The 16,886-nt window shown below is 36.5% G+C and overlaps 2 protein-coding genes across 3 annotated transcripts in view; one reads left to right on the top strand and one right to left on the bottom strand.

The window, feature by feature from the left end:
• LOC121737044 (guanine nucleotide exchange factor subunit Rich) overlaps positions 1 to 255 on the bottom strand; it is a 33,526-nt gene extending 33,271 nt beyond the window's left edge. For both annotated transcript variants that reach the window (XM_042128578.1, XM_042128579.1), the window contains exon 1: positions 61 to 255. In XM_042128578.1, the coding sequence (XP_041984512.1) occupies positions 61 to 198 (138 nt within the window). In that variant the 5' untranslated portion in view covers positions 199 to 255. The remainder of the gene's footprint in view (positions 1 to 60) is intronic.
• Positions 256 to 3,460: 3,205 nt separating this feature from the next.
• Positions 3,461 to 16,828, top strand: LOC121737052 (PX domain-containing protein kinase-like protein). The gene is made up of 11 exons (XM_042128593.1): positions 3,461 to 3,635; positions 3,712 to 3,900; positions 3,975 to 4,071; positions 4,274 to 4,380; positions 4,749 to 4,865; positions 6,875 to 7,118; positions 10,362 to 10,616; positions 11,922 to 12,130; positions 12,640 to 12,720; positions 13,683 to 13,803; positions 15,843 to 16,828. Exons 1-11 carry the CDS (start codon positions 3,534 to 3,536, stop codon positions 15,920 to 15,922), a joined length of 1,602 nt encoding a protein of 533 aa, XP_041984527.1. The 5' UTR covers positions 3,461 to 3,533; the 3' UTR covers positions 15,923 to 16,828.
• Positions 16,829 to 16,886: the final 58 nt, after the last annotated feature.

Here is a 16,886-nt window from a genome sequence, read left to right as displayed (position 1 = left end):
AAAATGTACTATCAACATAAGAGTTTCAAGTGTTATAAAAGTGGTTTCAAATGACTATACCTTGCAAAACCAAACGGTGAAACTGTCGTCAGTTAAAGATGCAAATAATATCTTGTCTCTATTCGATATAATCTGTTTAATTAATTGATCTGGACCTAAGTTTTTTAGAATTTTCGGCCACCCTATTGGAAAATACATCTTTAAGGGTTAATTAACTTAATAACATAATTTTTACTAAACCATTACTAGTCTTTATTTAAAAACACAAATTGTAGGACTATATTAACACATTTTAAAATGTTTTAACTGTTTTATTGGCAATAAAATATTTGCAATTTTAATTTTTTCGCCTGCGACTGTTTCGTCAACACAAAATGACATTTGAAAATTGTGAAATGTCAGCTTGGAACTGTCATTTCTTACATTACTTTTTTATGAATACGTCTTCTAAACCCGCAAACGTTGGATGTAGAAAGACTTCGAATCTCGGGCGCTGCCACGGCCGGCGGCCGGGTGATTCATGATTGTCGAATGTCGATCAAAGACTTCTATTTAAACATGATTTAAACTGAGGTAGACATGCCATACTCTACGAAATGACATTTGAAAAGCAATCCTAAAACAATACACTCAAAACATTACACACACAAACAAAAATGTATCTTCGTAGTCAAGGGCGAGATGCCATGCTCGGTCACAAGAGGGGGGAGTGGGTCCATGGGCGTACCCAGGTTATGGGCCAGGGGGGGGCAAATTACCCAGGTTCTGGGTCAGGGGGGGCAAATTACGCAGATTCTGTGCCAGGGGGGGGCAAATCAGATTTTTTTTAAGCTAGATGATTATAAAGAATAAAAAAATAATAATTTTTAGTTATAAAAATATTGAATTGCAAACAAATGACAAAAATTCGTTTTATTATTTTTAATTTTTATACATGAAAGTACTAGATAATATACTTAGTAGGGACGTCAACATGATGTTAATGTTCAAATTTACTAGGTAATCTGCAGATTTCCTGATGCCATCCGGTAAAGTGAGAAATTTAAACCAAAAAAGTACTTTACCTAGTTACTTTGCATAGTAACGAATGGTACCATCGAAGAAATTAATTCCTAGGCAGTTCACGGACCTACGTCATATGGTCGGCTTATGTCAATTCAATGTTACCTGTCATCGGTCGGATGGGTTTGATAAAACGCGACCAAATTACTTAGGTCCGCGATCAGCCTAGGAATCAACTACACTGATAGTACATCGTTGAATTGCGGAAGACAGTGAATTAAACACTTTTGTTACGCTCCTTCGCTAGGACTGCACCCCTCTGTTCCTATGTTTGACGATTTGGTCTGTTATATTTTATCAGTGGAGTAACATTAACAACAACAACATTGAAGTTAATATTGAATATTTTATCCTTTGTTTATTTTTTTCTTATTATGGCGCTTCGGCTTAGATATAACCATGGCAAGTGTCAAATAAGTAGCGGGAAAACTATGTTCTTGTAACAATTTTTAGCATCGATTTTCTATTTAGTAAAGTCCAAAGTCTACTCAAAGTCAAAGTAAAAGTCAATGCAGTCAAGGACTTAAGTCTGTCGATTCAGTAAAATGGTAGAAGCTTTACTAAAACTTTCGATGGTGTTTAGGAGGGAACACAAAAGGCACGTTTCTGGAAGTTGTATCACTGGCCTATACTTGTGCATGATAATAAATATCCAATGGTTAATATTCTACCAATAAAACACATTAAAAAACCCAGAACAATCTAAGGAAATTAATAAAAACAAATTAACGTCACTCTTTCACATTCTAGGCTAAACTCTTCCTTCGTTTATGTCCTAAAAATTTTTGACTTAAGCATGTAAGCACCTTATTTTATTTATTTATTTAACTCAGGCATCTTGGCCCATAACATAAATACCTTATAGACTAACATACATACAATTATACTAAAAACTAATACTAACACTAAAACACTAAACACGTATTGCCTGCGACGTGGGGCGCGACGTATTCGGAAGTCGTTCTCGGAACCTCCTGTAGACGACTCCAATCGGCCAGAACTCCTCCTTCTCGAAGGTTGGTAGATGGTGCGTCGGGACTCTCACCACAAAGGAGCTAAAATTCACTTTGTGGCGGGACTCCAAGCGCTCGAACCTCAAGACGAAGGATATGGCTACCACACACGCTACGGTCTACCGGAGGGGTCACCTGCAGGTATGCCTGCGCAGGTGTCACTCGAAAGAATTGATTCTCGATTTTGCGCCGGTCGAATGCGCAGGTCCAAGCAACTGCACAGGCCTATTCCCATTTCCCACACACATTCCGATTTACTTGCGCAGGTATATCTGCACAGGTAGACCTCTCCGGTAGACCGTTGCATGTATGGCTAACATTAGACTGTTTTTAATTGTTTATTATTGTTTTTTTTTTCTAGTTGATTTGATCTGTTATATTTTATCAGTGCAGTAATATTTTAGTTACTTAAATTTTAATATTTTATTCCTTTGTTAATGTCCTGTAAATTATATTCAATAATCCCTATAAGTACCTACAACTAAATAATATGATTTATTCAAACAAAAACCTCTTTTATGCTACATACCGCGCATGGTCGGTAGACTGCCGATTACCTAGATATTCTGCAGATTGTCTAGTAATGTAACAATAGAATCAATTTTTTGCACTTTAACTTACTCACCCAGAAAATCTGCAGAATACCGCGTGAATTTTCACTCTAACTGACTTACGTAAATTAACGGTAACATATACAAACATACTTTTTGCTTTGCTGTAGCCAGGTAAAAATTATTCATCTATTGTGAACAACTATGATAGTTACCTGTGAAAGTTAATCCCTGAAGATTTATTTATATATTTTTTAAAAATCTTTTTAATTTTACACAAGACAGCATTTTGCCCTTTGATTACATTAATTAGTATCTGAAAATAAAACTAAGTTTGTTTTAAAAATTTATTTGCTAACCGTACACACTCGCATACGACCGTCGCGTACAGCGCGCCAGTGAAGACTGACTGCAATGGTGTGAATCACGTGAATTAGCTTTATTGGAACGGCGGACAATTTGGTGCGTATGGCCCGTCTACATCAGTTTAAATAGAAGTCTTTGATGTCGATTGAATAAATCTGAACGAAAAGTACAGATATGACTCAGAAGCCACACTTTTTCCGATTTAGTACACTAATTAGGATCCTAGCTTTCTAAATGTTATTCCACTTGACTAAATTTAGTTACTAAATCATAATTTAGACGTCTAAATTTAGTCAAATGGGATAACAAATTTAGCAGTTTAGCACTGATACTCGATAGTTTAGACTTTAGAACATAAGGGGTTGACGTTTGCTGAACACAGTTTGCTAAAAAAAAGGTTGTCATTTACAGCTGTGTTTACGTGACGTATGTCAATTGTCAGTAGTCGATTTTGATTAATTCCGATCAATTTATATGAAAATGTTTACTGTAATTTCACAGTTATTGCATTTTGTAGACTTATGTTAATTTGTGGAGAGATATGGCTATCTTCGAAAAATCTAATCAAACAAGAACATTAATCGACGACACTGAAAAACTTAGCTGTACATTAGAAAACGCTCATAGCGTAAATAAACATACAGTGAGTTATTAGGTTTCCTATTCCAAGTATCAATAGCTAAGCTTAAGAGAAGTATATTGTTTTTTTTTTATTTTAGGAATATGTGCTTCAAGTACGGCGTGGTTATAATGAAGAAAATAAGTGGACAGTGTCGCGACGCTACCGTGACTTTTCTTCTTTGCACGCCAGCTTACAACAAGCCAACATAGAACTGCCACTACCACCCAAAAAGCTTATTGGCAACATGCAACCATCCTTCATAGCTGAAAGGCAAATAGCTTTACAGGTAACATAATATTTGCATCATTAATTTAAGTCTACATCATAGAATAGTCATGACTTTGTTTGTTTACTTTTTAGAATTACATAAAAAAAGTTTTGGAGCATCCTATACTAGCATTGTCACTACCTGTGCGAAGTTTTTTAGATCCTCAAAATTACTCAACAATAATAGCAGGTGAGACAGAAAATTAAATATTGTACCATTGTAAGTATAATGTAATTTTATGGTCAATAGTTATGGTATGAAATTTGGTAGATTGCCATGTACCAAATTTTATAGCAAAAGAAACTCATGCTCAGTTGATATATATGCAAAATTGTCAGCAAAATTTATGTTTGTTTCATTAATTATTACTGAAAGAATGTTTTTTTTTCAGAAAGAGCCTTACAAACTGTGTCAATTGCGTTGAGAGGTGATGGTCAGTATGAACTCAAGGGACCTCTACCTGATATTGGCTGGAGAGTTCGAAAACATTATTTCTCTGTAAGTCTATAATTTATGTTACAAAATAATTATTTCTGTAATTTTATTTAATTGCTTTCCTATAAAAATGTATGTTACTAATTTTCATTACTTAAGGTCTTTCAACTTAAATTAAGAATTTCTATATTCTACATAATTGTCAGTCCAAATAAATAAAAAAATGTTAAAATACAAAAGCCTTTCAATATAAATGATAAGACTTGTTTACTATTTATTTTTAGATAGATAAAGAAAGTACTAAAATAATCTTCAGTGTTGCAAACTGACCAACTTTACTAAAGCCCTTCTTTCATATTGTTTTTTCAAGATACAGATGTCAAGTTTTTTTGGTTGACTACAAAGTTTTTTATCATAAATTTTTATTGTAGGTTACCGAGTCAGGCAGTGGAACAAACTGCCTGCTATCTTTTCAGAGCTATGGACCTGACAAGCATTTATCAAACAAAGACCTGCAAACTGCATTTAAAAGTCTACAAAACTTATCTGTGAGTAATTTGTTTATTCACAATTACTGTAAGGGCCAACACACACATACCACAACCACATCATGTTGTGGTATGTGTACGTGCATGTACCATTCACACATAACCACACAACGTAGAGGGGGAAGTGCGCGGGTGGTGTGCGCGCTCTGTCATTGCATCTACGCAAAGTGGTGGATGCGATGTGGTCGGTATTATACAAGTGGTCGACAACGACTGCAAAATATGGTATGTCGTATGTGTGAATAGTCCAGTTTATTTACAATACTAAATATACGCCCGACCACGTGGTGTGGTTGTGGTTGTCGTGTGGTTGTTATATGTGTGGGTTGGCCCTTACACTTTATTTAATTTATACATTTAACTAGATGATGCCAGAAAACTCTGTTGCGCGGAAATATCGTCATACCAAATTCCAGAAAAATCGGTTCAGTAGTTTGGACGTGAAATGGTAACAGACAGACCAATAGACACACACGCATTTATATAATTTGTATAAATTATATCTATAGTTGTAGTGTCATATTAAATTTTAAGCATTTTAATACTTTGTCCTCTTAGTTTTGTGTTTGCATATTCTATGATCTATCTTTGCACCACCAGGTTTGAAAAAAAATCGCCTTTGTACGACAATACAATAAGTTTTTAAATAAATAAATAGAGGTTAGAGATTATAAGAATGAGTAATGCTTAACATTAGAAGACTTACAATAACTTCTCATGAAAGGGATTCATAAACAAATTACATACTCCGTGTATATATACCTCCGTGGCTCAATGGTTAGAGTGTGTGGCAACTCAAGCCGGGGGTCGCAGGTTTGAATCCCGCCGACGGAACAAAAAGTTTTTCAATGTTCCTGGGTCATGGATGTGTATTAAATATGTGTATGATATAATAAAAATCTTAAATATATGTATAGTATAAAAGTATTAAATATATTTACATTGTCTGGTACCTGTATCACAAGTCCTCCAGGTACTTAGCACGGGGCCAGACTGACGTGATGTGAAGCGTCCATAGATATTATTATTATTAGTATAATAATAATAATTATTATTATTATACTAATAAAGATATAAAAAATATTTATGTTAAATAATATGCTTTATTATTGTGCAACTTCCTTTGCATGTGAAATCTTAAATATCAATAACAATTTGCAACTATTAATAGAAATATCACTTTTATGTGTTATTTCCGTTGTGATAAAATAAATGTAGATGAAGTACTTACATAAAATAGATAAATTAGTTCATGGATGACTAAAAAACGTTATATTATCACTTTCGTTGAAAACTACATCCGCAAAAAAAAAGAAAATGATTGTGTTAAATAAATAAATATCTATGGACGCTTCACACCACGTCAGTCTGGCCCCCTGGTAAGTACCTGGAGGACTTGTGTTACGGGTACCAGATAACGGAAATATATTTAATACTTTAATATTATACATATATTTAAGATTTTTATTATATGATACACATATTTAATACACATCCATGACCCAGGAACTTTTTTTTTACTTTTTGTTCCGTCGGCGGGATTCGAACCCGCGACCCCCGGCTTGAGCTACCAACAGCCCACCAACTGAGCCACAGAGGTTGTGTTATACCATATCTTGCCAAAACCATCCCATACCCTCTTTATGAGGCCTATTATTATCTAGAAACTATCTGTATAGCATTTTATTTAAAAGTCTGCAGCTATTTTGTATAATAAACTTTTAAAAACATTAATAGTAACATTATAACTGAACTTTCATTTATTAGTACTTACATACAAGATTATTAATGTCATTTCTTTATATTTAGGGCCTATTTCACCACTTTCTGATAAAGTGCCGAATAGACTATTTACAACTTTTTTGACAGATTCTCTATACTTGATACTTGAACTGTCAAGTTAATTGGTGGATAGCCTTTTCATCACTTATCTGGAAGTGGTGAAACAGACTCTAAGTTATGAGGTACTGAATTTTCATAGCTAAATTAATATTTCTTAATTCTTTCAGCACCCCAACATAGCTGAAATATTATCCCTACACACATTAGAAACAGGTGCATATGTAGTCCGACGAATATACGAGAAAGGCAGCCTCAGAGATATGCTGTATGGCACGGAATACAACAAGTGTTATTTGTCTAAGTATGGCAACCCCAAAGTTCGGAAACCCTTAACGTTGGGTCAGTTGGCTCACTATGGCTACCAAATATTACAGGCGCTAAAATTTCTAAACGACAAAGGAATACCACACGGTAAGTGTCAATTGACTAAGTATTGCAAATGAATTGATTTTCATCTAATTTATAAGGCTCAGTGCTTGAGCAGCGCGCTCGACTATAAAACGCTACTGCTACCCCCATACATCTCGAACGAGCGCGCTCCAACGGCGCCGCCGAAACGCTTAGGGTGGGTAGCATCCACTGACCTCTATAATACACTGGACAGGCTATGCCGTACAAAATGACAGCTATTGTTTGTGCCGATTCGAAGCGCCGCGGTGAGCGTACTGTGAACTAATTTATATAGAAAATGACAACCGCCATTTGCAAAATAGTAGTTCCAAGTACACTCACTACTGCTTTCACACAGCAATCAGCGCCAATATGGCGACTTTCAAATAGGAACATTTTATTGATAGCGATCGCCTGTCCAGTATATTATGTCAAGGCATATTTATACATTCGCGTTCGCTATTCGCCTCGTCATTCGACGTTGGTTCGACGAAACATTCGTATACGAATGCTGTCGCGAACTTTGTCGTGTTCACACATTCGTGGGGTGATTCATTTTGACATTCGCACACGAACATGGAGGACGTGTTCATATTCCCCGCGTTCCAGATGACGTTAGAAACGCTCACGCTCAAAACCGTAGTTTTTCCCGTTCCACTAGCATGTGAGCGTCAGCGATACAAACCCAAGTGGAACGGATTATGGATCGTTTTGAGCGTTTTGAGAAAAGTTTAAAAAAAGAACTATAATTTTTTTATACATAGGTACAATGAACCGAACTTAGATATTATGATCCTTTTCTTCAAGTCGTAAATAAAAGTAATTTTATTGTTTATAGTTACATTTATTTTACAAATAAAATACATAATATTATATTTGTTTGGTTTTTAGTACCTATTACATTTTTTTACTTAAGTAATCATATTTTAATATAGTTAAAATTTTATTATATTTGAGTTTTCACATTGAATCATATTTTAATAACAAAACCACATACTTTGAATATTGACTATAATTGTCACAATATACATATAAACGTTAGGTAACAATACCGCATAATGTTTAGTCAAGTACGAATAAATCAACAGGTATAGGAGAGATGAAAATTAGTATTAATTATTATAATATTTTATAAGAAATCATTTGACCTTTCATTTAAAACAATTTATTTTCCAATCAAAATATTTCATTAAATGTTATTTAATTTATTTAAGTAATATAAATATTATTTGTAATGAAATAATATAAAGTTTTTTTGTCTCTACTCTCTCCTGAAAACTTTCCGAACATGACTTTCGCGATATAGTTACGTTAAAATTTAAAAAAAAAACTAGAACGCCCACTTTGACCCATCTTCGTCGAGGGTCGTTTTGAGCGAAAATGATGACGTCATGAGTGACGTCATAGCCGCGATAAAAACGACCCCGGTCGCCAAAGGGAACGGCAGAAGGGGACGTTTTGAGCGTTTTGGTCAAAATTAACGTCATCTGGAACGCAGCCATTATGATAGCAATGTTGAATGAAAAATATGAAATTTATTATAGCGATATTTTGGTTCGATTCGGTTCCAAATGAGCTCTTCCTTTTTGTAAAATTCTAGGAATTCTAAAATTCGCCTTTCACTCCACTCCATTTTTATTACATAATAATAATAATAATACTAAAATATACTAATAATAATATTTATTAAAAACCAAAATAAATTCCCTTATTATATTAGCCAAACTGCATAGTAGTTTGTCGGCGGGCTGCGCGCTCATAAATGCGAAACTAATAAATATAATACTTATTATACTTTAACAACAAAATATAATCTTTTTGTATGTGTTATATCTTAAATTATGACTTATAAGTTTACACAATGATAACTTACTAATGCCACGTATGTGGCATTAGTATGAAAAGAAACGAGTGTAATAACTAATAACATTGTACTAACGTTATAATAATAATAACATGATAACATAATATATAGAATATATAAATAATATAAGCCTATTTTTATATAGAATATAAAAATAGGCTTATTTTCAGTACAGTGTACTTAAGTCAAATAATATGTATGTTCAGCTTTGTACACGTCCTGTAGGGTCGGACGCTAGCTGTCAACTGAATGCAGGCGAATGTGTAAACAGTAAGTTCGTATTCGCTATTCGTGCCCTTTGATTCGCGTCCGAAAAACCGCTCTCAACGCGAATGCCACGAATCGCGAGGCGAAGTGCGAGGCGAATAGCGAGCGCACTGTTTACACATTCGTGTTCGCCATTCGCCTCGTGATTCGCCTCGCTATTCGTGCGAATGTATAAATGCGGTATCAGTGGTTGCATCAGAAGCGTTGTTATAGTTATCGTCAAAGATGGCGTCCAATATTGACCTTTACTAGGGATTTGACATTTTGTTATAGTTAAAGTAAGTCGGTGCAACCCACCCTTAGCGATAAAACCAGCATTTAATTCGTGTTCATGTGTTGTGTGCTTACTACTGCGAAACGGCTGGACCAATCTGGATCTAAATAGGTCCGGTAAATAGGTAAATAACCCGATAAAATGATGTAAGTTCGTCGGTAACTTGTTATAAAATAACTCGACCAAATAATGTAGGTTCGCCGTGTTTGAATGAATTATTTTCTCTGGTGGTACAACAGCCGTTGAAATTACATAGAAGCTTTTAAGTGTCTAACCAAATCAAACCATCAGCGAAAATCACACGGACATACTAATATTATAAATGCGAAAGTGTGTCTGTCTGTCTGTTACCTCTTCACGCCCAAACCGCTGATTTGGTAGGGACTAGGGTGATACTTTGAGCCCTGGGAAAGGACCATTAAGTTAATATACCTAGCGGAATAGAGAAACAAAGGCCTGAGCAAGAGAGATGTCACTATCAGTAAAACTGCGTGGTAAAATGTGACGTGTGCGGTGTGATACATGACAGCAGCACTCTTTTTTTGACGTCCAGTCGGCACGTGCCGCACGTTGACAATTTAATCTCATAGAAATCATGTTCAATCATGCTTGTGTAAGTGTATACGTACACATAATATTTTTACACACAGATGAAACCAATTTCGGTTACGTTTGACAGCTCGATATTGTTGCTCTATTCCGCTAGGTATATTAACTTAATGGAAAGGACATAGGATACTTTTTATCCCGGAAATATATATGGTTTCCGCACGAAGATGAATTTTGGCGCAATCGAGTTGCGAAAGTCATCTAGTTACGGTATAAATTTTAACCTCTATATCCCTATAATAATTTACAGGGCATTTACACCCGGGAAACATAGCTATAGACAATCAAAGAGCGGTGCTACTGGACATAGAGAATAGCCTGCTGGGAGTGCCCTGTCTATACCGACCGTACCTTGTGAAGTGCAAGCGAGTGAACCGAGCACCGGCCATAGACGTGTACTGTTTCGGTCGCACGATGTACGAGCTCGCCACGGCCAAACCTCTCGATGGGTACTGCTGTGATGTCTTTGAAAATAGTATATCGATGGGCGCGCATCAGGATTTGGGTGAGTTTGAAAGTTAATTAGGCTAAGGGTCCGGGGCAGTGGCCCCCAACCTTTTTTTCATGCGGGCCACAAATATGTTTTGGTATTGATGTCTCGGGCCGCAAATAAAGTCGTCGTGAAAGACGTGAAATTTTTTCCACTTTTAAATAGTTAATTTTGAAGAGCGTTATTTTTTAACCATAAAAAATGTTTGTTGCGGCCCGTGACACCAAGACCAAGACATGTTTGTGGCCCGTATGAAAAAAAGATAGGAGACCACGGGTTTAGGGTATGTCTGGATAATTGAATTTAAATTAGTTAGTGTTCTGTTCCGAAGTTTCTTTGTATTCCAAATCATCATGTATCCAAATTTACTATGAATCCCAAATTACCCTGTATCGGAACATAATATCACTTTCCGTACTCAAGGTTACGTTTCTTCGTCCACCCTTGCCCCTTTCCCCGTCCCCGAGCCGTAAGCGGGGCGTCGCGTCGCCTAGCCGAGTTGACGTACAGGCGCTACTGATACGCTTTATACGTGCATACGTTAGGTTGATGCCTGGACAGCGAGACGAAGGCGATACGGTGACTATCCCTTTCCAAGTTGATATATTGTGTGCTGTGACCCTTAGGCGTGTGCGTTCCTTCGGCGTGTGAGCGAGAGAACGCCCGTGGCACGCTCGCGTTGCTCACACGCCCTAAGAACGCGCACGCCTAATGTGGGGTCAGCCTTATTATGACGTCATTATATTACGTAGTTTAGAGTTCGTATTAAATTCTTTGTAACATGTTGGATAAACTGACTTCGTTTATTGTGGACGTTCGCTTATTATGACGCATTACTCGATTCCCTGCGATGTTATTATAAACGGACTCTAAATAGTATTAAACATATTATATTTAAATACTATTTTAGAGTCTAATATTTTGCTAATTCCGACATACATACTAGCAAAATCGTGCTGCGGCTCAATTTGGAACTAATTCGATCTCAACGGCTTTTCCCACTTCTGACAGCTATACTAGCGCACGATCGTGCTGCGGCTCAATTTGGAACTAATCAGACTCGTGAAACAAAATCGTATCAGGGGCCGTACCACGAAACCGTTTCGAGAGTCAAAGAATCGTTCAAGAATGCTGCGTCCTACTCTAACAATTAACAAACGAGAAATAACGTTGTTAAAGCAGGACGCGGCATTCTCATTCGGTTGTTTGAGTCTCAAAACGGTTTCGTGGTACGACCCCTGATACGATTTTGTTTCACGAACGGTTTCGTAGTAGACCTTCAGTTTCGGGAGTAAGACTGCAGTTCTTTATAACTTTCAGAGAATTTACTGCGCATGTGTATATCGAGCGTCATGTGTCGCCACGGCTCGGTTTCATACAACCAGCTGCTGTGTCACTCGTTCTTCACGCGCGCTTCGCTCAACGGCGTCACGGACCGAACGCACCTGAAGTTTCCCCTGTCGCTGAAAGACCAGCTGCGACTGAGCGTCACGGCGATGGAGGAGCGGCTCAGGGAGGACCAGAATATGGTATGGACATACATCAAGATAGATACGGCTTGTCCCTCCATTTGTATGAAATCGAGCGTGCCACTTTTTTCCTACCTACTGTGATGTACCGATGATAAGAAACGTGTCCATTATCTAGGCCAACGTTGCTATTGAAAATTCTATAGCTCAATAGGCATTTTTAAAATTCCGATTGACGTCCTTTTCCGATAGCAGACGGAAGAACAGACTTTCGAAAGACGAGCATTGCTCGTCGTTTGGGAACGCGATATGACACGCGAAGTACATATATTATACACAATACACATGCGGTATCTATCTTCATCTATGTCTTTGATATGGACTAATAAAACAAGAAATAAGTTTAAATTATTATAACCCGACTTTTATGACGGAAATTCTAATATTTGAAATATTTACTTTATTCTTTACTCAATGCAGTGTTTTTCAACCCGTGGGTTTCGATGCCCTGGCGGGGGTAACTTTTTTATTCGTAAGGAGGCAATTCTAAAATATATTTTTGTTATCAGCAAAGAAAAGCGAAGAAGGAAGTCAGAATACAGGAGCTGCTGAGCTCCGACGTCGAAATGAAGAGACAACAGAAGAGAGCCGTAAGTTACCATATTTGGCAACGCACCTGCAGCTCTTCTAGTGTTGCGAGTGTCCATGGGCGACGGTAGTTGCTTTCCATCAGGTGACCCGTTGGATCGTTTGCCCCCTTATTTTATACTGGATATGGAATACTGGAAGCATATTTGCAGAACCAACGCGTAGGCCGACTCAGAAGAGATCTCGATACGTTTGACGTAGTATGTCATATCGGCCGGCGCATGCCGTACTAATGCGTTATAGTTGGGGAGGGGAAGAGGGGATTTCGGGACAAGCTCGAGCGTGTCAGATAAAGCTTGTATAGGCTTCCGACATGTGTCTAGTTATCATAGTATAGAAATCGGATTTCTCACGTCGTGGGTTATTTTTTTTAATTTTTAATTGTCATTGGATCTGTCAGATTAAGATAGGGGATGTTTAGTATACCCCAAAGAAGCTTCCATAAAAAGCACTGACGATTCAAAGGTTTGGTAAGCCTGTAGGGACATTTTAAAATATATAAAAAAAGCTTCATAATTTCCTAACTAAGCTTTGCAGATATTTTGTTTTGCACTAAACTAAATTATTTAGTCCTTCTTGTCTAAAATATATTTATAATTTACCTAAATAAGCAATTTTGTGAATATATTTTCTTTTTCAAAACTTTAAAATGGCTGCAGTTTCTAAACCCACCGCTAGAATAGAAAACGCTCTTATTTTTTTTTTAATCAGATTTACCTGATTTAAAAAACCTACTAAGTCTCCATGACTACAAAATTAGCACCTTCCCCTCCCCTACTATTATTTAGCATTGTGAAACATGTTAAAAGTGGTACTCGCGCCCAACTCGCGTAGATACGCCCGTTTGTTTGAAGTCGAGGCTCCTTTATAGTTCTGTCTACTCTGGCACTACGATTCTAACAGCCTAGTGCCACAGTAGTGAGGGCCCGCTTATAAATTATAATGTAATATACTACTTTCGCAGAAAAAACGCGAGAGCGTTTGGAAGTCGACGTCGTCCCTGGCGGAGACACACAGCGGCAGTACAGTGTCCTCGCCCACGCCCCCCGCGCCGCCCCCGCCGCCGCCGCCCCAGCCCGCAAGTGGTAAGTTTACAGAGACCACACTAGGCTTTAACTGCTGGTGTACCGTATAACAGGGGTCACCAAATGGGGCACCTCGGTCCGCATCCGGTCCGCCCGCGCCGACCCATTGTGTGCGGACCAATCATTTTCGAAGATGAACTTCGTTAAAAATAAATTTCGGTCTCTATTTACTGATGAACGAATGAATAGTTTGCACCAATTTCACTCCATACATCAGAGAGATAATAAGCTACAAAAATTGTAGCTTAACCCTTTAGCCGCCAAGGTCGGAATAATCCGACAAATATTTTCGTGCCCATTTCGCCAAGGTCGGATATTTACGACCAGTATCACGGCCTTTTTTGTTTGATAGCACTGTATTATATTAAAAAAATAATGTTTATTCTTGGTAAATAGTTAACGAAGTAATCATTTACAATTTATTACACTTTAGTTTATTAATTAGAAGACCTAAAAATAATGTCTAAAGTTAAATAAATTACCGAAAATATTCTTAGAAAAGTGTATTGATGTCCAACGCCCGAGTCGGAAAAATCCGACAGTAGGGACGGGACATAAGCAATGATTTACTGATACAAAAATCCACATAAATTAAAACATGTCTGTTTTTAGTTTTTACTAACTAATTTATTATAAAACAAATAAAGCAATGGTTACGTGTTTGTTTTACTTCATTTATAATAAATGTAGTATAAAAATTTCAATGATTGAATTGACGATTCCCATCCCTAGCCTGCATGTTTAGAAACGAATGTTGTCAGCACACCCTGCGCTACGGTCGGAAAAAGACGACCGCTTCTGACGTCATAAGCGAGTGCCGCCTTCTAGAATATTCCACTAGTGTTGTGCTTATGATGATGCTATCGATAAATGTGATTGTAGTGGATACTTAAATAAGAAATAAAATTACAATAAATTACTAAGTTACGCTTTCCTGTCTGTCTGTCTGCTACGACATTTAGATGAAATTGTATGCGTGTAAAGGGGATGGGATATCAATTTACTATTGAAAATCTATATTTGTAGTAGGTTATATATTTAAACAACTCAATTATTTAATCCGTGGAAACTATGAATTTAATATTATTTGAAATGTAATAACAAATATCGGGAATTATGTCACTTCACTATTCAAGCTGTTTTTATCTAATGTTTTGCCAGTGTTTTGCGCGATTCAAATACTAGATATCAGTTTATGCTTTATATAAATTATAAATTAAGAAATAAATTATCGACATCGAAAAAGATAAGTATTGCACATCACTATTTGTTGTAGGTATAAATTTTTCGATTTATGCTGCCGGCGCTAGAGGCACGACAATTGATTTTAAGCATGGCGGTTAAAGGGTTAAATCTCGTAATTTCCGTAATCTGTATCCTTGTAATTTCCGTAATTACCTTTGTTTAATTATTTTTTTATAAAATGAGTGGACCGCGGAGGTCACATCACTGTCATTCTTTAAAATGGACCCCAAGCAAAACTAATTGGTGACCCCTGCCGTATATTATAACTATTTTAAGTACTGTCATGTGCAGTTACAGCCTAGTGTTTATTGTAATTCTATTTACAAGCAGTATCATATTTTCTTGTATGACTACAGCGGAATAGGATTCATTACTGCAATATTTAGACGTTAGCGGCTAGAGTCTAGCATCAGCACGGACAGTAAACAAACAGTTTTGGTCGACTTTTGACAACGTTTCTGTTAATTATTTAATGTGACGTGTGCAACATGTCGGAATACTGTATGTGCTAGCAGCGCCCTCTGCTCGCACCTTTGCGTAATTTAATGAGAAATTTTATTAATAATATTTAACGAGAAAGCCTGTATTGGTAATTGTATTTATAAGAGAGTGTCAAATGATTTTCTTTCTAACTCCATACGATTAACATTTGAAAACTATCTACAAGAACTTTTGCTTATCCCTTAGTTTAGTCAGTCTACTTGACACGAAACAAGTTGGTAATATAATTTAAGTAGAATCCAAATTATTCTACTCTTTTCTATACTTGGCCTGACGCATTTTTTATTTTTAAGATTCCGGTCGGTCAGCCCTTCTACAAGACATCTGCAACTTCGACCGCTCGCGCCTGGCCGGGAAGGGGCCCGCGCGGTGAGACCCACACGTAACTACGCCCCAGACAATCCAGAGGCGTATTTGGAAGTTTCTTTACGTATTTGTAAACAAGACATTCTAGTGTTAGGACAAGCTCCAGTGTTGAGTATTATCTACAATTAATTACCAAAAATGTAAATAATTTTATTATAAATAGCGATTTTGCGCTGGTGTTGTTATGTTTTGCTTGCAACGTTAAAAAGTGTAAGGATCTCATGATATTGCTTGGTGCAAAATGAGCCGCTCACCACTGTGATATATTCTGGTATCTTATAACACTGCAAGTTGGGTTGGATGGCACTATAGGCCAAAATACAAGACAAATGAAAACTTCAAAGTCAAAATTTGTATGAAATTTTGTGCGTCTCGTTACTTGGACCATAATCATAAAATCTGTATTAATCTGGCCTATAATAACGTGGTATTTACCTGGAATGGAACTGAGTTAGAGTAAAAAAAAAAAAACGTTTTGTTAAGATTTTGCTCGTTCAAAAAACGATTATCTAATTGATTTTCGTATTGACTGACCATTGTATTCATAGCTATTATAATTTGAAATTTTTATACGGTTAAAAATGTATCTTATTTTTAGTGAATACTTGAAATACATGTAAAACTAAAGAAAATTATTTTTTATTGTAAGTCAATTTAGGCAGTAATACCTACGTTATTATAATTTACGTTAATCTTACATTTATTCAATTGATCTGAATAAAAGCTTGGTTTGTGGGTACAACACATTGACAGTCAACTGAACAAAAGATGGTTAGTAGTAACTTTTATCACATCTGTTTTTTTCGATGAAACAAGAAAAGCTCTCGAAACTTGAACAAAACTATCTTTAACTGTGAACGGCCACTGTAAGTAGATGTTGGAGATGTAACGGCTTTAATGTAGAGTTAAGAGATAAAAAATATTTTAATAATATAATATCACTGTTATGATTGTGGAAATATATGATTTAA

Source organism: Aricia agestis, chromosome 20 (assembly GCF_905147365.1).
Source record: "Aricia agestis chromosome 20, ilAriAges1.1, whole genome shotgun sequence".
Lineage (NCBI taxonomy): Eukaryota > Metazoa > Arthropoda > Insecta > Lepidoptera > Lycaenidae > Aricia > Aricia agestis.
This window is presented reverse-complemented; position numbering and strand designations above follow the sequence as displayed.